The sequence below is a fragment of the Odontesthes bonariensis genome, chromosome 21 (assembly GCF_027942865.1).
Source record: "Odontesthes bonariensis isolate fOdoBon6 chromosome 21, fOdoBon6.hap1, whole genome shotgun sequence".
Lineage (NCBI taxonomy): Eukaryota > Metazoa > Chordata > Actinopteri > Atheriniformes > Atherinopsidae > Odontesthes > Odontesthes bonariensis.
In genome coordinates this window covers 32,572,858-32,597,295 of record NC_134526.1, presented here as the reverse complement: position 1 = coordinate 32,597,295, position 24,438 = coordinate 32,572,858, and the positions used below count along the sequence as shown (strand labels likewise).

Here is a 24,438-nt window from a genome sequence, read left to right as displayed (position 1 = left end):
TGTTTCTCGCAGTATTTACATTTTATTTTCACCTCCAAACATCCTCAGGAGTAGCTTTTTCATCAAACCAAACCAAACCAGTCAGCCCTCAGCTTATTTAAACAGAAGAAAAAAATACACTTTATGAATTACAGTCAAAATGATGATTTATTACAAATACAAGATCTCTCCAGCTTTGAATAGACATTTTAAGCAGAACTACTGAAGCAGATGGCCGTGTGGGGGTAACGCGCTTTCCCCTCCAGAAATGAACTGGTTTACACTTCCACAACTCCAGCAGCTTTCTTTCACACAGTTACAATGTCAGTTCATCTGAAATACAGTGAGCTACTTCAGAACTGAGTGCTTGATTTGAATGTGCAGGGCAAAAAAAGATGACTGCAGTAATTACCAGATTTTAACTTTATTATCTCCAAAAAGCTGCCCCCTCAGGTTAGCACTTGTCCTTTTCAGGTCAGTGTAGGTGAGTCCAGAATCTGTAGCCTGTAGGGTGTTGAGTAGTGGGAGGAGAGACCTACTTCTGAAAAGACCTCCATGGAGGTTGGGTGTTTGCTCTCAGGACCCATCAGACATGGAATCGTGCAGATGCCAGACCATGCTGCTGTGGACAGTTCATGGCTCAGGTTTGCAGGAAGAGGTGGGGCTGGTCCCAGGGGAGACCTGCACCGGGTCTGCAGTCTCTGGTTGTGGTGAGGGATTGGCGGCGGCTGCTGCTGGCGGCTCTTTCTGCACCAACTCTGGCTCATCCTGGCCTGCCTGGGGTGGATGGACCAGTACTCTGTCGATGATGCCAAAGTCCTGGGCCTCCATGGGGCTCATGTAGCGATCTCTTTCCATCACACCCTCTAAGAGTCAGAGAGAAATCAGCATCCATTCACCACCAGGTAAGCTTTTTGTTGCATTAGTTTCTTTTTTATGTTTATGTTTCTGTTTCTGCATTAGGCAGACGCTTTTATCCAAAGTGACTTACAAATGAGGATTTAACATTACAGCTAACATCAAAGCTAACAATTACAATAAGCTGCATAGAAGGAAACCACCAGTCAGACTATGAGAGGTGACAGTGTAGAGATAGAGTGCAGGCACAGAGGGAAGTACAGAAAGATAAAGTGCAGTAGAGGGGGTAGGGAAGTACAGGGTCAGTGCTAGGACAGGAGATGCTCTCTGACCAGTTAGGAGACCAGAATCTTGTTAATGTAGAAAGACTTTTTTGCATCAGTGACACTGGCTGAGAATGATGACAGCACATGTTTTATAATCCAACACATGTCGATCAGTGTGAGGAGATGAAACATACTCCAACAGCAGGGCGATGATATTCTACTAATTGGCCAAAAAGGCTATCACTTAAAGATTACAAAGCCACTTATGTCACAAAACTGCAGTGATTATTCATCATGGTGAACAATAAATGAGTTGAGCAATTGTTGACTTCCCAATAGGGTAGGCCCTACAACCCGAAGCAGTAACCACAGAGTTGCACTGCATGCTGAGTCTCTGTGCTGTGAAATCTGTGGGGAAATGAACTTCGGGGCCTCCTGACATGTGTCTCAGTCCCCACATGTGGACAGCCAGTGGAGGGCTGTCCAAACATACCGATGGTTTCCAGCGGTTGGCCTGTGTGTTTGGCGTAGATGCAGTTGATCTGTCTCTTAAGCTTCAGAATCTCCTCGGCCTGGATGGCGATGTCTGTGGCCTGACCCTGCACATAGAGCACTCAATAGTATTCGTCTTTTTTATTGAGTAATGTTTCCCTCCTCCTTAATGTCAGAGTTCTGATTAGTTTAACAGCTCCCGCTTACCCTGGCACCGCCTGAAGGCTGGTGAACCATGATGCGGGCATTGGGCAGAGAATGCCTCATGCCCGTTGTACCTGCTGCCAACAGCAAGCTGCCCATGCTGGCTGCCTGGCCCACACACCAGGTGGAGATGGGGTTAAGGATGTACTGCATAGTGTCATAAATGGCCAGGCCTGCTGTCACCACACCACCTGAACAGAAAAGGCAGAATCAGAGGCTGTCATGCAGGAATTTATGCATTAAAAACTCCATGAATAAGTAGGGCTGTTAGAAAGTTTTTAGTTAAAAATACAACACCAGTTTTTTATTTTTATCATCTGCATTGAATCTCATTGTGCCCTCTGTCTAACTGAGCAGTAAGATTGATGCACATGTTGGGAAGAACCTGTCCTGTCTGTGAGGAGGGGGGACATGACAGGCAGAGCAAAATGTTTAAGGATGGACCCCACTTAAAAGTGGATTAGATTTTTGGGAAAACCTCCCTTTTAAGCCATGCCAAATTTGAACTGAAACCGAGTTATTTCATTAATTCAGGAAATCAGTGGCGATACCCACCCCCACAAATATGTTTGATTATTTTCCTCAGGGTTCAAGTGAATACTTTCTATACAAAGCGTGTAACTAAGAATTATTACCAGTCCAGTTTGGACACCTTCTGGACCATAAATGTTTTAACATTGTCTGAAGCACTTTGAACAGATGGATTCACATCGCCTCCTCCTTCTGAAATGGTGGTTACTGATACGAAGCCTCTTCACTTACAGCTCTTTGCAGGACATATTATCAGGATTTGCAAAGTAAAGTGAACTGCAAACATACAAGTGTGCGCTTCAATGTTGACAACACTATGACCCCACTTCACTGCCTGGCTCACCAGGACTGTTGAGGTACATGTGGATGGGCTTGTTGTTGCTTTCCGACTGTAGGAAGAGCAGCTGGGCAATAACCAGACTGGCTACAGAGTCATCAATCTGAGCAAATGGGACAGAGGAAGGAAAGCTTGTTTAGAAATTGCTCTAAAAACACGGTAATATGTAATATCCAGCTTTAAACTTACTGGACCCATGACACAAATGATCCTCTCCCTCAGGAGACGAGAGTAGATGTCATAGGCTCGTTCACCTCTCCCCTGGAGGGAAAAAAACAGTTTTATCCAGGGCTGGGCCAAACAACCCTCCACCATGACCATCCTTTCAGCCTTTTGATATTCTGCAAGCAGCTCTGGAAGCTCTTTTCTTTTTTCAAACTGCTCTTGAATTAGACCTACACATGAAAAACTTTGGGTGGCCATACAGAAAAGAGGGGAATATCTCCATGTTATCATTCAAACTTGTTGCATTGGTTGAAATGAGAAAGTTCCACATAATAGATGAGACAATGATAGTGGCTTCTGTGGGACGTCAAACTTGTTTTTTTTTTCAGTTTTTGTGTTCCAGAATCTTTATCAAGCTGTTCTACCATTGTTTTAATATGTATTTATCAAGCTGTTCTACCATTGTTTTAATACGTATTTATCAAGCTGTTCTACCATAGTTTTAATACGTATTTATCAAGCTGTTCTACCATAGTTTTAATACGTATTTATCAAGCTGTTCTACTATAGTTTTAATACGTATTTATCAAGCTGTTCTACCATAGTTTTAATATGTATTTATCAAGCTGTTCTACCATAGTTTTAATATGTATTTATCAAGCTGTTCTACCATAGTTTTAATACGTATTTATCAAGCTGTTCTACCATAGTTTTAATACGTATTTATCAAGCTGTTCTACCATAGTTTTAATATGTATTTATCAAGCTGTTCTACCATAGTTTTAATACGTATTTATCAAGCTGTTCTACCATAGTTTTAATATGTATTTATCAAGCTGTTCTACCATAGTTTTAATATGTATTTATCAAGCTGTTCTACCATAGTTTTAATACGTATTTATCAAGCTGTTCTACCATAGTTTTAATACGTATTTATCAAGCTGTTCTACCATAGTTTTAATACGTATTTATCAAGCTGTTCTACCATAGTTTTATTTTTCATTTACAATCAGATCCATCATTAGCAACACAGAAGGCTACATCGTTAAAAACTAACTCCGGGGGTGGTCGGTGGTGTAGTGGGTTAAGCAGCCGCCCCATGTACAGAGGCTACAGTCCTCGCTGCAGCTGGCCCCAGTTCGAGTCCCGCACCGAGCGACCCTGTGCTGCATGTCTTTCCCCTCTCTCTGCCCCCTGCTTCCTGTCTCTCTCAAACTATCCTACCAATAAAGGCATAAAAAGCCCAAAAAAATACTTTAAAATTTTTTTTAAAAAACTAACTCCGATCTAAATTTGAGTTTCTGTAGGTTAATTTCACTCACCGTCTGCTCCACAACTATTGGGATGAGAGGACTCTTCCATACAGGACTGTGGTGAACGGACCTGCTGTGTTCCAGTGTCAGCCTCCCAATGTTCAGAACCCTCTAAAAAAAAAAACAACAACAAAAAAAAAAACCGAGGAAACAAAGAAAAACCTTTAGATGCATTTAAAAATTAAAAATAATAACTTATATATATATATATATATATATATATATATATATATAATAGATATCCAGTAGGATTCATTAAGTCAGTAATAATCCGGATTATTGGTGGTGTTATTGGTGGAACTGGCAGACCATCAGCCACTTCCACATCTCTGCTTACCAGTCAAACTCTTTTCCTGAGCCATTAACAGCCGTTACACTTCTAACAGTCAACAACATTTATTCTGGACACGTAGAAGAAGCCACATGTTCCCAAACTGCTATTAAACCCTGTCGGCAGGCTAAGACCTTGGCTCGAGCCCTGTTCACGTGAGACTTGCCTCTAGATTAGGTGGACACAGCTATTTACGTGACATGTATGACTTTACAACGAAATTATTAATATCATATTCATCAGTCAGGTAACGCAAGGCTAATGAGACATCCTGATCCAACATCATCTGGAGGGGGCTCAGTGTGTTCTCATGTGACGTAACCTGAAGGTCCTCCGACGTCCTCGCAGATAAACACGTGCAGGAAGGTTCGGTTAAACACCACATTTTCAGGGTACAGATGTTCCATTTCTGTCAAAACCCTTTTATAGTTCTACGAGTTTGTAAAGACAGCTGCCGCCCAACTTCCTGACCATCTCAGAACCATCTCATAACCATGCGTGTGTTACAAGCGACGACAGGGACATTTTATAGACTGTGCCCGCGGTCACCTGCACCGTGTCCAGATGTTCCAACCCCAGTTAATGTGTCCCACCGCGGCTGTGGTGGTCTGTGGGCAGGCATGTCTGCAGGTGATGCCTTTAAACAGGCTTACACAACAGCTAGCTCACAGCTAACCGTCCCACAGCACAGCAGCCACCGCCGCTCTGACCGGAAGGAAAACTCTCCAGGAGCGTTTTCTGACACACACAGTGAATAAAATTAGTTGTAGTACTCACTCGTAACAGCATTTTGTATGTATGTTAGCTCTTTATCCCCCTCCGTGTGACCCCAGCTGTACCGGAACCAGTTTCAGTTTGACCTGTTACGCATTTCTTCTTCTTCTTCTTCTCTTTTTTCTTCTTCTTCTTCTCCTTCTCCTTCATTGACCTCCTTTCAGGCAACAACGGCACGTTGCATTATCGCCCCCAACTGTTTGTAGGGTGTTTCTTCTTTCAATCGTTTATATAACAGTGAGACCAAACTAAGATGTAAAGAATTTAAAATTAATACATTCATGTAAAAGTTGTTGTATGACTAAGTTTTACTATCTGCTACAAAAAGTTAGTGGAAATCTGATTGATACTAAGCAAGCTGCATGTGTGCATAAACCTTTTTGCAAGAATGGTCAACTTCAGTCTTAAAAACGCACAGCCTCTCCAACAGCAGAGAAAAGTCTTTCTTCAGGATCTCAGAGCCAGTCTTCCTTCTCAGAATATCAAAAGACCCTGTGTGGACAATGATCCTCGTGCCATCTGGATGAGTAGACAGAATGGTCGGCAAGATATCTATCAGTTCCCTGACTGATGTATCAGAAAAAGTTATATTTTCCGTCTTTGCCATTCTGACATGCTGTGTTATAGAGTCCCCGATCAGAATGGTGTCTATTCCTTTTTGTGTGGAGGTGTCGATCACTTCTGTAGTCCTCACCTTGGTTGTGGGATTTGGGCTTCTCCTGATGATCTGGTTAGCCCTTGGCTGAGGTTTGGGGCCATTTCTCTTGTTTGTCTTCATGTTTGGGTTACATTCATCATCACACACTCTATTTGGAGTCAACGGATCGTATCTATTATGCAATAGAACTTCAGGTGGCGTAGTGAGTGCTGGAGGTTTAGGTTTGGTGCTGGGTTTACCTCTGCGACGGACAACATGAGACCAGATCCTGGCTGGGGTTGATGACTTTGGTTTGGCACCAACACTGTTCCAGTGGGAGATATTAGTCGGACCGTCCGGTTTGGGAGCTTCACCAGATATTCCAGTGTCATTTGGACATCCAGGGAAGTGTGTCAGCCAGGTCTGCAGTGTGAGATTCCACATCAGCTGTGATCCCGTGTAGAAAGATCTGAGTTAGTCCTTTGGCACATGAAGGCTCCACAGCCTGCACTGGAGCTATAATAGAGTCAATAAATTCCTCGTTCGCACGAATGTCTTGTAGTGTTTCAATCCTCTTCTGGAGCTGTGTTATCCTCACAAAGAGTAGCTCACACTGTGCAGCTCACTGATACTGCAGGGTTAGGAGACATTGTTCTGTCCATTCTCTTTGTAAACAGGAGGGCTAATACAGTTTACAAATATACAATTAAAAGAAAAAGAATAAAATTATACCCAAGACTTGTGGGAAGAAGTAGAATGATTTAAAAGTGAATAAAGCAGTAAGCAGCAGGAGGAAGCAGAGACACGTCTGCACTCTTCAGAAGCAGGAAGTACATGTAGAGACAGGAAAACAGTGTAACTGTGGAAGATGGTTTGTGGGGGAAGGCAGCACAGAATATGTGGTATAGTTGGGCATGGTACACTACAAGAGAACTGACAGCGACAGAGTGTCTCATATGCGCAGACGCTCCAGGAGCATTGCCTGTTGTTGTTCCAGAGCCACACACCTTCAGGGACTGTGCGGTGGGAATGCAGAGAAGGTAGGTTTACACCTGAAGAGGATAATTGGTTATTATTTAAGCTTCCTATGTGTGGGATTAAGTGCAGATTGATGTTTGGGGCAAAGAAATGACATCATTTTTTCGAGAAAGGGAAGGGCCACAGAGTCTTCCTGTGCTGAATTTAATCTGAGTACATCACAGGATGGGCCTCCCACTGATTATAGAGTAGACTACGATAGTGAGTTTGAATACTTTACAAGTGATGGATTTACAAATGACAGTGGAACTCACGTAGGGAATACTGTTAAATGCAATGTCGCATGGGTTTTGTCTTGGTTTCCACACGCAAATATGAAACCAATATTTATCAGGACACCTGTGTGGTTTGAAAATCCGGTTCCTTTGGATCAAAAATGTGAAAATATAGAGATGACAATTCCGACTCTGTACCTTTTTGGGGATCAGACACACCCAATAGCCGATAGTTACTGGATGTGTGGAGATGATGTTTTGTTAAATGTGTTACCCAACAGGTGGATAGGTCTTTGGGCACTGGTGAGGAGGAAGACATCGGTTGTGTTAGTGTATGACAAGGTAAACGAGATGCTGGGGTTGGATGTGGAAAAAGGGAGAGTTAAAAGATCTAGTGATGGCTACATCAGGGATAAGCACGTTTACTTGGATGCAATAGGGCAGCCGAGAGGGATTCCTTTCGAGTTCAAAGCACGCAGGGAGATCGCAGCTGGATTTGAGTCTATTTTGCCATGGATCACAATTAACAATTAGGCATGCCAGATTTGCACAATATTGCCATGAACGAGGGTCTCCACCTGAACCAGCCCAGGCAGACCAGAAGGTGTGGTGCCAGAAGACCCCCCTCATAGACCCCCCCCCTTCAAAGTGCCATCATGATGAGGCAACAACTCAACCCAATAGGTTGGTCAGACTACAAGCATGTCTTAAAGACATAAAGACCTGGATGACTCAGAACTGTCTGCTTCTAAATTCAGACAAAACTGAAGTCGTTATCTTTGGACCTGAGCGCTTCAGGGAGAAATTGTCTAGCTATATAGTTACTCTAGATGGTATTTCCTTGGCTTCTAGTTCTACAGTGAGGAACCTTGGAGTTATTTTTGACCAGAACTTATCATTTGACTCGCATATAAAACAGGTTTCTAGGACTGCCTTCTTTCATCTTCGTAATATTGTTAAAATCAGGAACATCTTGTCTCAGAGTGATGCAGAAAAACTGCTCCATGCATTTGTTACTTCAGGATTGGACTGCTGTAATTCTTTATTATTGGGCTGTCCCACATATTCTCTGAAAAGCCTCCAGCTGATCCAAAATGCTGCAGCCAGAGTTCTGATGAGAGAGAGAGATCATATTTCTCCAGTTTTAGCTTCTCTTCATTGGCTCCCTGTTAAATTCAGAATAGAATTTAAGATTCTTCTCCTCACATATAAAGCTCTTAATGACCGAGCTCCATCATATCTTAAAGATCTCATTGTAAGATATTTTCCTAACAGAGCACTTCGTTCCCAAACTGCAGGTTTACTTGAGGTTCCCAGAGTTTCTAAAAGTAGAATGGGAGGCAGAGCCTTCAGTTATCAGGCCCCTCTCTGTGGAACCAGCTGCCAGTTTGGGAGGCAGAGCCTTCAGTTATCAGGCCCCTCTCTGTGGAACCAGCTGCCACTTTGGCCTCAGGAAGCAGACACCCTTTCCACCTTTAAGTCCAGGCTTAAAACTTTCCTTTCTGATAAAGCTTATAGTTAGGGATGGCTCAGGTGATCCTGAAACATCCCATAGTTAAGCTACTATAGGCCTAGACTGCTGGGGGGCCTCATCTGTCACACCTTTCCTCACTTTACTCTCTTTATGTATATGTGACATTATTGTGGTCATTAACTCGTGTTTCCCTGTTCCAACAGATATCCTTTGAATGGTGTTACAGTGCCCCCCTCCCCCTCTTTCTGTCTTCTCAAACCCCAGCTGGTGGAGGCGGATGGCCACCCTTCCTGAGTCTGGTTCTGCCAGAGGTTTCTTCCTGTTCAAAGGGAGTCGTTTCTCTCCACAGTCGCCTCAGGCACGCTCAGGACGGGAGATTGGACCGAAGACAAGTTTCAGTGCAATCTGTTGGTTTCCTTAGCTAGGAAAGTGTTTTTGAATTGGCTCTATATGAACGAATTGGATTATTTTATGAATAATTATGATTACAATGAATTTAATTCCAATTGGCTTGAATTGGACTTTATTATGTAAGTGCCTTTAGATGACATTTGTTGTATTTGGCGCTATATAAATAAAAATGAATTGAATTGAATTGAACAACTGATTGCACGGCTTTAGTTGCAGTCATTGAGCGCCTAATCATGGCGAGACGTTTTTTTTTTAAAGCTATTTTCATATTAAACCATTTATTTTTTTTAATTTAATTTCGGTGACATTACGAACTACAGGTGACACAGAATTATCAGCACTCGTAATAACTTCCCATTTCTTGGCTTTAGCAGGTCCCGTAATTCCACTGCTGACTCTGCTAAAAATGACAGATTTTCCTTTCTGGATCTCTGAAAGCAGAACTTCAGTCTCAGAGCCCCTAAAGTTGTTCTTTTTGCGCCTTGATGCCATTCTCATGACTCAACACGTCCTGGCAAAGGAGAGAGGAAGCACAGCCTTATATGGTATCATTTTGGGTGTGGAGTATGCAAATTTACTATCCTCGTGCACCAGCCGCGGCTATTCAGAGACAACACGGGAAGCCGGGCAGCCTCTCCCATTCTCTGGCGAAATTGCTACATCTTCAATGTTAAATTGACGATAAAACAGTTATTCACAAAACACAAGATATGCCCAATACTGCATTTACTTTCATAATTACAACATGTTGTCCTGTAGCTTAATGAAGTGATTTGTTCTGAAATGGCCGCCGTTCACAGAGGAAATCATGTTATGAAGCCGCCACTAACAGCCAGGCTTCCGAGCCGAGGGCTGCCCGGCTTCAGGAGGGGGCGGGAGAGTCAAGTTTTTTTCTACAATTCCAGGTCATCATTGGCTAAATCGACAAAAACTCATCACTTCCGAGGCTGCCCGGCGTCTCTGGGGGTAGATTAGACGTGGGCGTGTCAGTATGAGGGGCTGTGTCGGGATGATTGGAGTTAGCGTTTGTCCATCATGAGAGATTTTGTGGCAGCCGAATTTGTAAAGCAATACTATGTAACATTTCTACCTTAAAATAACAGCTTGAAAAAAATTGTGCGGCTAGAATGAGTTTTAATATTACGATTGGCCTGTCTCCTATGCCCTTCGGGGGTTTGAGTTGGAATAACTACGCTATGTAACTTTGCAGGACCGGCCCGGGAGCTGAGCGGAAGTACTTCGACTTGCTTTCTGGCACACCTACCGCAAAAACAAATAGACCCCTCTCACGCTCCCAGGTACATTTGATTACTCTTACCTTCTCGGTCGACATAGCTTGCACCTTCTGACTCCTCGCCGGTTCGTCAACAACCGTGAAAGTGAAAGCGAAAGCGAAAGGGTGTTGTATTTACGACAGTGTAACCGTACATTACCTCCAAGCCTGTAGGGGGAGCTCCATAGTGGGCTTTTTGAGAAGTTACATTGCATTGCTTTAAGCGGGGAGAAGCACGCTGGAACTTTAGTCCCAAAGCGGATACGAAAGAGACTGGTTATCTGTGAAAGTGCTGTCGGAGTTTCACTCATACTTTTAGTTGTTTCTTTCCAGAATTCATGCTGCCCATTCACAAATGTTACCTTTTTTAAGAATACTTACCACCACCATCAAACTCTAAGTATTCATTATGACAGGGAAAAATGCTCCACAGATTCTGATCCAGCCATTTACAGGCCTTAGATTCGATCATACTTGATTTTGGCCTTGCTGTGTGAATTTTCAAAGTCTATACCTTCTTTCTGTGTATTTGCTGGGCATACTTGTCATACTAGACACAGCTATGTTATAACTAATTCTTTTTAACTTTGCTATCTTCTGCTTTGGGATGGCACGAGCCACTACAACCCTGAACGCATAATATGGGCTTCCCCTGTTTTAAAAGTCAGCAGCCACCACTGTCGTGCACGTGCCCTTTAAATACGAACGGGTGGCATTCATCATTTACGCAGGTGGTTTACACACTTTTTCTGAAGTTAGAGCGTTTGTTGAATCTGACGTGGCGTGTTCGTACGAGACCTTCTTACGAAAAAAGTGAGAGAAATTTAGAATAAAAATACGAAAATGTTCTTGCATGAGGCCCATTGTATTTGCGTTGAAGGCACATTTACTCACTAACTTTAATTACTAACTTAATTATAGAACAAATGACCAAAAACTGTAGGCAATAGAAGCAACACTGAAAAATACAACATGAGGGACATTGATTCCTTTCCTGCAAGTTGTGCGTGTAACACATCCAAACATCCACAAACAGCCTCCCTTTTTGTGAGTTTGATGAAATGTTTTTGGACTGTTTTTCTATATGCTGTTAATGCCATATCCACATACACAAAAAGGAATACATTTATGTCCCAAGAGAAAAATCAGTAAATTCATTTTTGTGACAGTTTCCTAAACTTTTAGACTATATGTTGGACTATATTGTAACTAACATATACTTTTTGTTTTATATATATATACTTTTCACAATTCCAACAGCTCTGAGAAAAACGAAATATGAATAAAATATAACTTTCTTGTCATTATTTCTCACATTATTACAAATTTCACAGATTTTCATTTCAATAACTTGTGAAACTAAAAACAAGTTGTAAACGACAAAACTGTTCTTTAATATTTTGTTGAAGTGAAACACTCAAACAATACAGACAATACAAAACATTTAGGCAACAAGAGTTCAAGAAAAAAGCTTTCTAATTGCAAGTTCATGAATGCTTCTTTAAGATTTATTTTTCTGCCACAAGCAACACCACATCTCAGACAATTCTTTGTTCCAAAGAAAGATACCAAATCTCCTCCAGCATTTTGTGTTGTACAGCTCCAAAGATGAATTTTTTGGGGATAGTCACACATTGTCATCACAATTAAGCCCAACAATAACATTTAATCACAGATACAAGCAGCTCTTAAAAAGCCGTCTTGAGCAAAGGAGAAGCAACACAAATGATACTGTACCTTCCACAAAAGCTTTTCAAACTGACGTACGTTTCAGTCTTTTACAACCACAAAAAAGAAAAAGTTGTGACAGCATGAAAAATACAAGAACAACAGAAAAAAGATCAATAAATACACAGAAAAAGTGATTCTTACTTTTACTTTGATTTTCATGTCAGCAGTAACAAGATATTTTCATGTTCTGTCAACTTAATTTTTTTTGTGAAAATATATCCAAGTCTGTATTTCCAGTCTAGAACACATTCCATCCATCAATTTTCTATGCCCACTTAAACCAACCCAGGGTCGCAGGGGGGCTGGAGCTGATCCCAGCTGTCATTGGGCGAGAGGAAAGGTTTACAGGTTTTACACAGAAATAATCTGTTTGAAGAGTTTCAGTCAGGATTCAGAGTGCATCATAGCACAGAAACTGCACTGCTGAAAGTTACCAATGATCTCCTCTTAGCCTCTGATAGCGGACTTGTGTCTGTGCTTGTCCTGTTGGATCTCAGTGCTGCATTTGATACGGTCGATCACAGTATCTTATTACAGAGACTTGAACATGTTATTGGGATTAAAGGAACTGCATTAGGCTGGTTTAAGTCATATTTATCTGATAGATTTCAGTTTGTTCTTGTAAATGAAGAATCTCCCTCACACACCAGAGTAAGTCATGGAGTTCCCCAGGGTTCTGTGCTTGGACCGATTCTTTTCACTTTATACATGCTTCCATTAGGTAACATTATTAGACAGCATGGCATAAATTTCCATTGCTTTGCTGATGATACTCAGCTGTACTTATCTATAAAACCAGATGAAACCAATAGGTTGGTCAGACTACAAGCATGTCTTAAAGACATAAAGACCTGGATGACTCAGAACTGTCTGCTTCTAAATTCAGACAAAACTGAAGTCGTTATCTTTGGACCTGAGCGCTTCAGGGAGAAACTGTCTAGCTATATAATTACTCTAGATGGTATTTCCTTGGCTTCTAGTTCTACAGTGAGGAACCTTGGAGTTATTTTTGACCAGAATTTATCATTTGACTCGCATATAAAACAGGTTTCTAGGACTGCCTTCTTTCACCTTCGTAATATTGTTAAAATCAGGAACATCTTGTCTCAGAGTGATGCAGAAAAACTGCTCCATGCATTTGTTACTTCAAGATTGGACTACTGTAATTCTTTATTATTGGGCTGTCCCACATATTCTCTGAAAAGCCTCCAGCTGATCCAAAATGCTGCAGCCAGAGTTCTGATGAGAACTAACAGCAGAGATCATATTTCTCCAGTTTTAGCTTCTCTTCATTGGCTCCCTGTTAAATTCAGAATAGAATTTAAGATTCTTCTCCTCACATATAAAGCTCTTAATGACCGAGCTCCATCATATCTTAAAGATCTCATTGTAAGATATTTTCCTAACAGAGCACTTCGTTCCCAAACTGCAGGTTTACTTGAGGTTCCCAGAGTTTCTAAAAGTAGAATGGGAGGCAGAGCCTTCAGTTATCAGGCCCCTCTCTGTGGAACCAGCTGCCAGTTTGGGAGGCAGAGCCTTCAGTTATCAGGCCCCTCCCTGTGGAACCGGCTGCCAGTTTGGGAGGCAGAGCCTTCAGTTATCAGGCCCCTCTCTGTGGAACCAGCTGCCAGTAAATGTCCGGGAAGCAGACACCCTTTCCACTTTTAAGACCAGGCTTAAAACTTTCCTTTTTGATAAAGCTTATAGTTAGGGATGGCTCAGGTAATCCTGAAACATCCCATAGTTAAGCTGCTATAGGCCTAGACTGCTGGGGGGCCTCATCTGTCACACCTTTCCTCACTTTACTCTCTTTATGTATATGTGACATTATTGTGGTCATTAACTCGTGTTTCCCTGTTCCAACAGATATCCTTTGAATGGTGTTACAGTGCCCCCCTCCCCCTCTTTCTGTCTTCTCAAACCCCAGCTGGTGGAGGCGGATGGCCACCCTTCCTGGTTCTGGTTCTGCCAGAGGTTTCTTCCTGTTCAAAGGGAGTCGTTTCTCTCCACAGTCGCCTCAGGCACGCTCAGGCCGGGAGATTGGACTGAAGACAAGTTTCAGTGCAATCTGTTGGTTTCCTTAGCTAGGAAAGTGTTTTTGAATTGGCTCTATATGAATGAATTAGATTATTTTAAATTTAATTAATTGTAATTACAATGAACTGAACTCCAATTGGCTTGAATTGGACTTTATTATTTAAGTGACTTTAGATGACATTTGGCGTTATATAAATAAACTGAATTGAATTGAATTAAATGGTTTTCTGTTCGAGCCTTACCAGAGAAATGATTCTACTTTCTGCTTTATAACAAGGAACAGAAAAAGCAAGCTCTCATTTAACTGACACGGTTCTGCACTTTTCTTATCAATCTTGCATCCAGTGAAAAAGTTAAAACCAACATTATATTAATATATCATTTAGACATTTAAACCCAAGTCTAATTATTTCTGCTGTAGAGTTTAATAGGTCAGAAATACAGAAAGCTTTATTTAAAAAAAAAAAAGTCTTAATAATACTTCAAAACAGCTGTGAACACTATTTTCTTTTTAAAAATAGACACAAACAAATGTAAATAATGCACTTTTTAGGGATAATTTTGTCCTGCTGATGGTGCTCTGGTAAACACTTATGATGGTATATTTGGGCAAAAAAGCAGTGAACATGTACAATGAACTAATGGTTTACAGGTGTAAAATAAATCCAAATAACATTTTCTTGTCACATTTGGTGAAACCAAACGGGAAGGTGACCAGCAGTAGCTTCATGTTTGGTTATAGCTTTGCCCCTTCATTGTTAATCATAACAAGAACAATCTGTAATATCACTTTTAATTAATTATATTATAGTACTAGTGATTATTTATTGCACCATAGCGAATTCAAATATATTTCCATCTGTAGTAAATGCTCTTTTGAAGTGATTTGTTGAGGTTAGAAAGAGACAATCGTGACAAAAATATTCTTTAACTTGATCTGCTGGGAGCCACATTCAAAAACAAAAAAAAATTCAACTTTTCATATAAACTCTGTGGCAGTGCTGCAGCTGTGTTCTTCAATTATCCGCTATTTAATGCACTTTAAAACATCCAGTGATAAGATATTACTGACATAACTCAGTAAAGGCAAATGACCTCCCTGCAAATGACAAAAACACCTGAACAACAGAGGGGATAATGGAAAAAGCATATCATACAGTACAACGCTAATGAGAACACATCACTGAGCTGTCCCGTTCAGAAACCTCCATCCTCCATCTCTACTCACAGACATGTTTCAGGACTGGCAGCCATGCTACTATTCTGTTGCGGCTCTTTCAAGAACCTCTCCACTTCCTGAGAGTCTACTGTTTCACTCTTTGGTCTGAGCCCATCTACTTCCTCACCGTCCCTATCCTCTTCCTCCTTCATGGCCTCCCTATCCTGGTCCACTCTCAGCCCTTTCTCTTCCTCATCATTCACCTCTGAACCTTTGCTGCACATCTTTGTTTTGGAATCATTGGTCACTGTGATGTTGTCAAGTTTGTCTGCTGATACAGATTGCTGCTTTTTTATAAACAGGAAGTTACAAGTAGCCAGGACCACAGCTGAGAGCACCACCTCACTTCCTGCCAGCAGGAAGACAAACATGTAGTTTTTGGTAGCATCAAGCAGCCAGCCTGAGGAAACACAGAGGATCAAATGTGAGCTCCACATAGAGAGAAAAAGTCAAACCCTTTCTCTTTAACTCTTTAACACACTAGTCTACAGACAGAACCTGCAATAACAAGGTTTCTGCTCAAGTCAAACTGTGAGCAGAAACCTGTGATTACTTACCTGCGCCTGGTGGTCCCACCAGCACAGCCATAGCCTCCATGAGCAGGACAAGGCCAATGGCACTGGAGAACTTCTCAGTACCAACTATTTCCATCAGAACCTCAAACTGTAGCGCACCCACCATTCCATAAGAGATGCCAAAGAAGATGCAGAAGACCACCAGAGATGCATAGTCCTTGGCCTGTGGATAATTTGGACATTGTCATGGCAGAAAATCCTTAGATGTGACATAAATGAGGTCATTTTTTCTTCACAGTTCACACAATGCAAGCATTCGCCCACCTGTGAGCCAATCAGGTCAGTGATTCCATTGAAGAACATGGCAAAGCTAAAGAGGTAGACACAACGAGGCCGAACCCATTTCAATCCAGCGATCACACCACACGTAGGCCGTGCGAAAATGTCAATGAAACCCAGGATGGTGAGCAGCAGGGCAGAAGTGGTGTCCTCATTTCCAAGCTCCTTAGCGTAGCTCACAACAAACACCGGGGGCACAAACAACCCCAGCACCATGATGGATGCCGCCACAGTGTAGATGACAAAGCCGCGGTCTCTGAACACAGAGAAGTCCAACAGTTTAGGTTTGACTTTTTTCTTCTTCTCCTCTTCCCCATCTGTTTCCTGATCATTGTCCTGTCCCGCGTCTTTGGACTCGAGGGTCTTAGGAGCAACCAGAGGCTTCATGAGGGCTCCACACACACAGCAGTTCAGTAGAATACCACCCAGGATGAGGAAGCCACCTCTCCAACCATATCGGTACTGAAGGACCTGCCCCAGGGGAGACAGGCAGCACAGGGCCACCGGACTGCCGGCTGCTGAGAGGCCATTGGCCAAAGGACGCTTCTCACTGAAGTAACGATTCAACATAATCAGAGATGGTTGGAAATTTAAGGCTAATCCCAAACCTGGATCAAAGGAATAGAAAGTTGGATATTCTTTAACTTTTTCCAAATCTAAGTTTACATTCAAGCCCCTAACAGGAGCACATATACTGCTTTGGAGGTTCAAAGAGCAGCTCGTCTGTTTAAGCACATAAAGTTATGTCCCAACAAAAGAGGCCCACACTGAATCCTACAGCTGATTGCATGGACTGTAGGGATGGGAATTGATAAGATTTTTACGATTCCAATTCCATTTTCGATTCTGCTTAACGATTCGGTTCTTTATCGGTTCCCTTATCGATTCTCATTAGGAGAAAAAGGACAACAAAAGTTATTGCATGTTGGTAGTATTTCCTCCCTTTGGTGAAATATTCACTTTGCAAGTTGCCCTGTTGTCGTCTTTTTTAGGGATGTGTAACCAAACTTTCGAGCGTTTGTATCGCTTGGGCGCCATGTTTACTGTTGGCTGCTGGCTGCGCTGGACTCGCCACGCAACGTTGCGTGGTGACGTCATTCGCGCCCACTGGAATCGATAAGGGAATCGTTTGCAAAATCGCCAAACGATTCCAAGGAACTGAAACATTGAGAACCGGTTCTCAACAAGAACCGGTTTTCGATTCCCATCCCTAATGGACTGTTACATATCATTCAGAAAACCTGATGGTAAACTGTCCAAAAAAAGGTCCCCCATTGTCAATTTTCTAACTCTATTACTTGGGCAAACTAATTCGTTACATTGCATCACTGTAATCTGTCAATTTGTTTCCAAAAAGAAGTCGGCAGTTAAATATTTTTTTTCTTTCAACCAAAGAAAGTAGCTGTTTACAATTCGAAGCCTTTTAACCTGCTTTAATTTCCACTTTTCACTGATGAGTTCCCGAAAACAAGAAGTCAGTCTGACCCTTAACACTGTTGTCTTTTTTATCCAATATATGTATTTATGAGATTCACTGGCAGGAGGCCAATTTAATGACCAACCAAAGGAGCAAACCAAAGCTCAAGCAAGGCAAAAAAGCAACAAGTCAAATCCAAGAGATGATCTTCAAAGGCATGGTGGGGCTGAAATCTGAACATGAACAGAACTCAAATCTAGGCTTAGGTACTGTGAGCAGTACATATATGGAGGAAGGCCATTGGTAGAATTACACTTGTGGCAATCATTCACCTAGAATTAGGCGTGAAACAAGAAAAGGTAGAAAAACTAAACAGAATGTAAAAAGGGACAAGGCCTTGTGAAATAAAACCAGAAATAAGGTAAACTGAGACACGGAACATCACTGAGGTCAAACAAATGAAGGAAACAAACCCCAAACCATGAGATTCTATGCATGCTCACTTCCTCGTCCTTTTTAATCAGGAAGCTCCCAACTCCTATCCTAAAGTCATTTGTACGATGTGTGTTCTGAACATGTGTGTGTCACTAACACCCATGTGACAGCACAGAGTGAAAAGCTGTCCGACATTCAGAGAAATAAAAAATTCTATATTCATAATGAGGCATCATTTCAGACAGTCTCCCTTCTGTGTTCACCTCTACATCACTGATGAAGAGATCAAGACCACCTGTGTGTGCTGAATAAAATAACTACAGGGAAACTGTATTACTTATGAATTCTGTGTCAATTCAACTTGAATTCATTAGCAATGAATAATAAATTCATTAAGAAATGGGTGATAGTCACAAAGCAAAAAAAAATCCATCCACAGAACAGTTTTTTTACATGTTAGAGAAGGCGGGTGTTTGAATGATTGACTGAAATATTTGCAGTGCTCTGCAGACATTCAAACCTGTTATGACTCCTGTTGAGAGGTAGATATGGATGATGCTGGTGGAGAAGGAAGCCAGGATCATTCCCAAAGAGGCAAAGAGGCCTCCCACCATCATCACTGGCCGACAGCCGAAGCGGTTCACCAGCACACTGCAGAGTGGGCCTGGGCAGGGAGAGAAGCCAGCTCAGCTGTGTGCAGCTCACCGGCCAGCTGCTGGGATCTACAGCTTCTAAGTTAGCTCTATCCTACTTTCAAAATGTGATGATTATATGAGCCTAACCCTGATTCATTCTGGTTTAAATACGCAGTGTTTTTAGCTTTTTTTGATAATGTAGACCCTGGACAGGTTGCCTCTCCATCACAGAGCCAATGCAAAGACAAACAATCCGACTCAAACCTCCTCCTACGGTCAATTTAGAATCCCCAGTTAACCTGAAAGCTTTTGGACTGTGAGAGGAAGTCCATTTGTTGTTTAAGGATTCCTTACATTTATTTAAAGAATGTTAAAACTAAAACCAAAGGAAGAAACGTTCTTTCAAGTAGTCAGTAGAAAATCTTCAGGAGTTTAGTGGGACAGACTAAAGACAGTGTTGTGTTGGACACTGTTTGCTCTTCAGAAGTCAAACATCAGCTGCTATGTTAGTGTAATGGCATGTTTATTGCATGTTTATTGCATGTTACACTGAACTACAAAGGTGTCCAGCTGTTATTTTTGATTTGATTTAAACAAAAAGAAGCCTACCTGAGCCATAAAGCATGGCCAGCAGTATAGAAGAAATCCAGGCGGTGTCGCTGTATCCAACACCAAACTCCCTGATTAGCTCTTTGAAAAAGACACTAATGGCTTTAGGGAATGCGTAGGAGAAGCCAGTGATGACAAAACATCCAGCCAGCACAGCCCAGCCCCATCCTCCATCTGGAGCCTTTACACCACCTGCACCCACATCCACTGCAGCGCCTCCCATGGTCCTTTATGGTTGTGTCTTAATGAAGGCGGAGAAAAAAGCTGGAAAAAAGAGAAGACAGTGAGTGGCTGGGGTGAGTTTCCCCAGGCGGCAGCAGGCAGTGATACGAAGGGAGAGAAAATAGGGCCAAGCGATTGTGAGGTCTGACTTTTCCTGGAGAACCATTTTGTGATGCAAATGTATTACTCTGTTGAACGCATATTGTTTTGAGAAGCAAAACGCTTTATTTTTTAAACCCCAGCCAACTAGCCGGACTACCTTCGTCAACACCAAAACGAGGCTGGAACTCTGCTCACAGGACGCAGCAGGGGGTAAGAAGATGTTCAGAAATGATGTTGCTGATATGGGATGTTACACAGCTTCATGTCAAAAGAGGCGAACTATCCCTTTAAAATATCTATACAGTATTTAGGTAAATATATAAGTACAGCCAGAGATGGATGGACACCTTATTAATAACAGATTGTGATTCATGAGATTGACCTGTGCTGCCCTCTGTGGAAGCATCAGAAGCCTCAGAACATTAAGACTTCTTGTAAAATCCATGTTTGTTATCCAAATAAACTGTAATAACTTATATTCACACATAATGTTTAAGCTGGCCCAGCTGCCTTCTCAGCAGTCGTCATGACAACACTCAGCATCATTCTCAGCAGTGGACTCAAATCCTCGAGAGCATTTGATAAAGAAACTGTTGTTGCAGTAAAATAGTGCGTTCATTTGTTAAGTTCCTGCTTAATATTTCCTCTTTAAATGATATGTCAAAAATATTCTGTGACTGAGATTTGACATTTTTGCTGTCATTAGCAGACTCATCGTCATGTCCTTCTTTTTTATTTTTATCATGTCATGTCCTTCTTTACCTTGAACAGCCACTCGTGTGGCTGCTTCAGGTTATGGAGTGCAATCCCGATGGTGCCCAGTGAGTAAAAGAAGGATATGTTGAGCTGATTAATGATAGTCAAAGCAGCCTTTCTTTCCAATCAGAACGCCTGGCCAACTATTAAGTGATCCTTTGGGAATGCTTTTGAACCAATGAGCCAGCTGTGATTGATTTCAACTATCACGTTCCAGCTCCCCCCTCTTGTCCAAAGAAGGTCACTTAAATCTCAAAAAAAGATCAAGATGGAAATGGCTGAACGCCACACTGGAGGCTACATTGTTTTCTTCTGTAAAGTCTTGAGTGGTGGACATGATGTCCTGTCAGTCTCTGGATGTTTTCTAAGACACGCAGCAGCAGGATGTGATGTAGCCTTCAGCTGGAGCCTTCAGGGGGCGCTGCAGACACTGACTGAGGACCCTGGAGGCCGGGGCTGCTTTCACCCACCTGTTGCCCCTGCAACTGTGAAACTGCCTCAATCATTTGAAGAATGATTGGATGAATGAAAGAGATACTGTGACACGCTATACTTTTAGGCGGAGATCCATGGAGTTGCAGAGTGAATGAAGGGAATGCCATTGACTGACCATGTTTGACCCCTGACCTTCTTGCCACTGATCATGTGTTTAGTTTGAACCTTGAAAGGCTGAAAGCCTCAGTAGCTGCAAATCCTCTCCATGGGCCGGCTCTTTGGTTGCTCCCTGTGATTTAGGAGCCCGCTGTGGCTCCGGAGCCACATAGCCACATATTAGCAGGTTCATGTGTTCCATTCACTGTGAGTTGAGATCTTCCATCAGGGGTTTTGGTGCTGAGAACTCTTCTTTAGACTTCTACTAATCAAAGCAACAAAGATAATCAGCTGCTGGGTTGACAGTGAAGAAGCAGCTTACAGCTCCAGCAACTCATTTACAAGCTCCTGAGGAAGCAGCAGGAGTGAGTTTGTGGTAGAGAGGCTGGCTGATTTCAGGCCAAACAGCCAGCAACCCAGAGTCTCCAGGTGGCATGATGAGTCAGGCTTAAAGGCCGGCGCACACCTTTACGATTCATGTACGATTTTGTCGGCCCGATGACTTCGCATGGGAATTGTAAAGGTGTGCAGATTTTCCTTGTGCCGAACACAATCGTATGTGTGTGCGGTCTCTGTTCCGATGTCATCGCGCAGGATTATTTAAACAGCCAATGGGAATAGCGCACTTAGTCACGTTGGACGACTACGACATTTTCAGTTTGAAAGTCACGTGATTTGTGGCTTCCTATTTCGGTCATGTGATAACACTCGGTCAAAAATATCGTAGGTTCGCAAGTGTGTCCAGTGGACGTGTGAGCGTGTCAAATACGGTCCGAATTGTTATGCCGATCACCCGACAAACGATGCAACGATGACATCGTAAAGGTGTGCGCCAGCCTTAATGCTGATGAGATAACCAGGTTAAAGAAATCTGAAGAAGATAGAAAGCTCATTCAAACTCTTGCTAAATGTTTTTATACATTCATTTCACAAAGCTCCATCACTCTTTATCTGTATCTTGAAATGCTCATTAAATTAAGACATTATGTGTCAGCAGGTGTCACAGTGTGTTACCATAGAAACACAGACTGTAGCCCAGTGTTAGCCTCGGGGTCTAACACCATAAACCTGTCTGCTGTCTTTGTGGAATCTGTTCTTGTAGCCCACAGTAAGCTGGCTGTGGGTCATTCTGCACTTCCACACCACATTCACAGCTCCAAAGCTTTTCACGTTGGGGACTCCGTATGGACTCTGCCTCTGGACTCTGACTGATTTGCTGTTTTGCTTGTCAGTGTACGGATGGATGGAGTCATAAATCGCTCAAATGTCTGATTTCAATTTTGGAATTTACAAAAATGAATTGGTAATAATGTGTGATGCAGTATTTATGCAATGTACTCAATGGAGTCTGAGGCTTGGAGTGGTTTATGACCCCCTGATTAATGCAACATGTGCTATCAGTCCAATGCAAATATTGTGCTGTGCAAACAGTCTGCCTGCCTGACATCTGTTAGTCACCTGAGAGCTGGAAACTGCGCACAGAGCTAGAGGAATGTGAATATTACAATAAGGTGCATACCTCATTTAGTTTTCTACAACATTTGCATAAGGAGTTAGTACGTCAGTGATGTTAGTTCTGCTGCCTTCCAGAGGAAACAAACAGGCTACATTCAGCTTTTAAATGCTTAACAAAGCTGCTCTGATAGCAACAACGGAGCAAATATGCTTTGATTTAGTTTTTCATACAAACACACAGATAAAAGGCAAAGCAATCAATAAGTTCCTTTTGGGAATGCTTTCCTGGCCTCCTGCCTAAGAAGGAGAAAGTGTGGAAGGTGTGAAGTCCTCCAATCAGAAGGCGTTCAGCATGAATGTTGGACTGACCCAACAGAGCCTCTGATGGGTCAGTCCAACATTCTGATCCAAAGCAGAAGAAGCTACAGAACGTTCAGAACCGAGCATCCGACCTTCCAGCCAGGAGAGACCCGCGCGCGTCACGAGCCTGCCGTGAACGTGCAGGATGGCAAAAAGAGGTGACGCATCACGCGCCGTGACGGATATGAGAGCCGTGGTCCCAGGGTTAAAAGTGTTGTTTTAAAATGAATGCTGGCTCTAAGAGAAGCCCCCCGAGCGCGCTCTACTTACGCTGATTCCCAAAGGACCGGTGCTCCTGGGAGCGGGGGGATTCAGAGTGGTCGTGACGGCCAGGCAGCGGCAAACTGTTGCGTGTCTTACCGGATGATGTTGCGGAGAGATGTCCCTCCTCCTCCTGCCTCCTGCCTCAGCACCGTTCAGACCTGCACGTCCGTCGGCAGAGGGGCAGCTGCGGGGTCCTAACGCCCCTGTCAGCAGGGAGCAGCGACGCATCAGCTGAAAACAGAGGACTATTTTTAGCGGAAGAGATGACATCACACCAGAGCTGACTGCAGTCAACTTCCTGGACCACGCCCACTGTTACCCCCAAGCCTGGAAAGTCCCGTTCCTGTCAGCACGCGGCTCAGAGCTGGGATGCTGTCTGTCTGTCCATCACCTGTCCATCACCTGTCCATCACCTGTCCATCATCTGTCCATCATCTGTCCATCGCCTGTCCATCACCTGTCCATCACCTGTCCATCGCCTGTCCATCGCCTGTCCATCATCTGTCCATCACCTGTCCATCACCTGTCCATCATCTGTCCATCACCTGTCCATCATCTGTCCATCATCTGTCCATCGCCTGTCCATCGCCTGTCCATCATCTGTCCATCATCTGTCCATCGCCTGTCCATCACCTGTCCATCACCTGTCCATCACCTGTCCATCGCCTGTCCATCGCCTGTCCATCATCTGTCCATCGCCTGTCCATCACCTGTCCATCACCTGTCCATCGCCTGTCCATCATCTGTCCATCACCTGTCCATCACCTGTCCATCACCTGTCCATCGCCTGTCCATCATCTGTCCATCACCTGTCCATCGCCTGTCCATCGCCTGTCCATCATCTGTCCATCACCTGTCCATCACCTGTCCATCACCTGTCCATCGCCTGTCCATCGCCTGTCCATCAGCTGTCCATCATCTGTCCATCATCTGTCCATCATCTGTCCATCGCCTGTCCATCACCTGTCCATCACCTGTCCATCGCCTGTCCATCATCTGTCCATCATCTGTCCATCACCTGTCCATCACCTGTCCATCGCCTGTCCATCACCTGTCCATCACCTGTCCATCATCTGTCCATCATCTGTCCATCGCCTGTCCATCACCTGTCCATCACCTGTCCATCGCCTGTCCATCATCTGTCCATCATCTGTCCATCACCTGTCCATCACCTGTCCATCGCCTGTCCATCGCCTGTCCATCATCTGTCCATCGCCTGTCCATCGCCTGTCCATCACCTGTCCATCACCTGTCCATCATCTGTCCATCACCTGTCCATCGCCTGTCCATCACCTGTCCATCGCCTGTCCATCGCCTGTCCATTACCTGTCCATCGCCTGTCCATCATCTGTCCATCGCCTGTCCATCACCTGTCCATCGCCTGTCCATCGCCTGTCCATCGCCTGTCCATTACCTGTCCATCGCCTGTCCATCATCTGTCCATCACCTGTCC

The 24,438-nt window shown here is 43.2% G+C and overlaps 2 protein-coding genes across 3 annotated transcripts; both read right to left on the bottom strand.

Moving 5' to 3' along the window:
* Positions 1-128: 128 nt before the first annotated feature.
* On the bottom strand, positions 129-5,427 carry clpp (caseinolytic mitochondrial matrix peptidase proteolytic subunit). Its single transcript, XM_075454267.1, has 7 exons — positions 5,254-5,427; positions 4,155-4,256; positions 2,857-2,928; positions 2,674-2,770; positions 1,803-1,990; positions 1,597-1,702; positions 129-845 (listed from the first exon to the last, which is right to left on the bottom strand). The coding sequence occupies exons 1-7, from the start codon at positions 5,263-5,265 to the stop codon at positions 613-615; spliced, it is 810 nt and encodes a 269-aa protein (XP_075310382.1). The 5' UTR covers positions 5,266-5,427; the 3' UTR covers positions 129-612.
* A 6,241-nt stretch (positions 5,428-11,668) lies between these two features.
* slc16a3a (solute carrier family 16 member 3a) lies at positions 11,669-23,184 on the bottom strand. Of its 2 annotated transcripts, none has more exons than XM_075454403.1 (6): positions 23,082-23,184; positions 19,236-19,499; positions 18,512-18,655; positions 16,125-16,747; positions 15,843-16,023; positions 11,669-15,685 (listed from the first exon to the last, which is right to left on the bottom strand). In XM_075454403.1, exons 2-6 carry the CDS (start codon positions 19,456-19,458, stop codon positions 15,291-15,293), a joined length of 1,566 nt encoding a protein of 521 aa, XP_075310518.1. In that variant the 5' UTR covers positions 19,459-19,499; positions 23,082-23,184; the 3' UTR covers positions 11,669-15,290. The 2 variants fall into 2 exon arrangements, with proteins under 2 accessions (XP_075310518.1, XP_075310517.1); XM_075454402.1 differs by having other exon boundaries at positions 22,992-23,181.
* Between the last annotated feature and the right edge of the window lie 1,254 nt (positions 23,185-24,438).

Bases quoted from the DNA above. Each gene is read 5' to 3' on its own strand.
- clpp (XM_075454267.1), bottom strand. The intron at 2,929-4,154 runs GTGAGTGAAATT...TTTTCCCTCCAG, and splicing joins CAATAGTTGTGGAGCAGACG to GGGAGAGGTGAACGAGCCTA. The intron at 846-1,596 runs GTATGTTTGGAC...TCTGACTCTTAG, and splicing joins CCAACCGCTGGAAACCATCG to AGGGTGTGATGGAAAGAGAT.
- slc16a3a (XM_075454403.1), bottom strand. From the start codon at position 19,458: ATGGGAGGCGCTGCAGTGGATGTGGGTGCAGGTGGTGTAAAGGCTCCA. The intron at 18,656-19,235 runs GTAGGCTTCTTT...CTCCCTGCCCAG, and splicing joins GGCCATGCTTTATGGCTCAG to GCCCACTCTGCAGTGTGCTG. The intron at 16,024-16,124 runs GTGGGCGAATGC...AATTATCCACAG, and splicing joins CTGACCTGATTGGCTCACAG to GCCAAGGACTATGCATCTCT.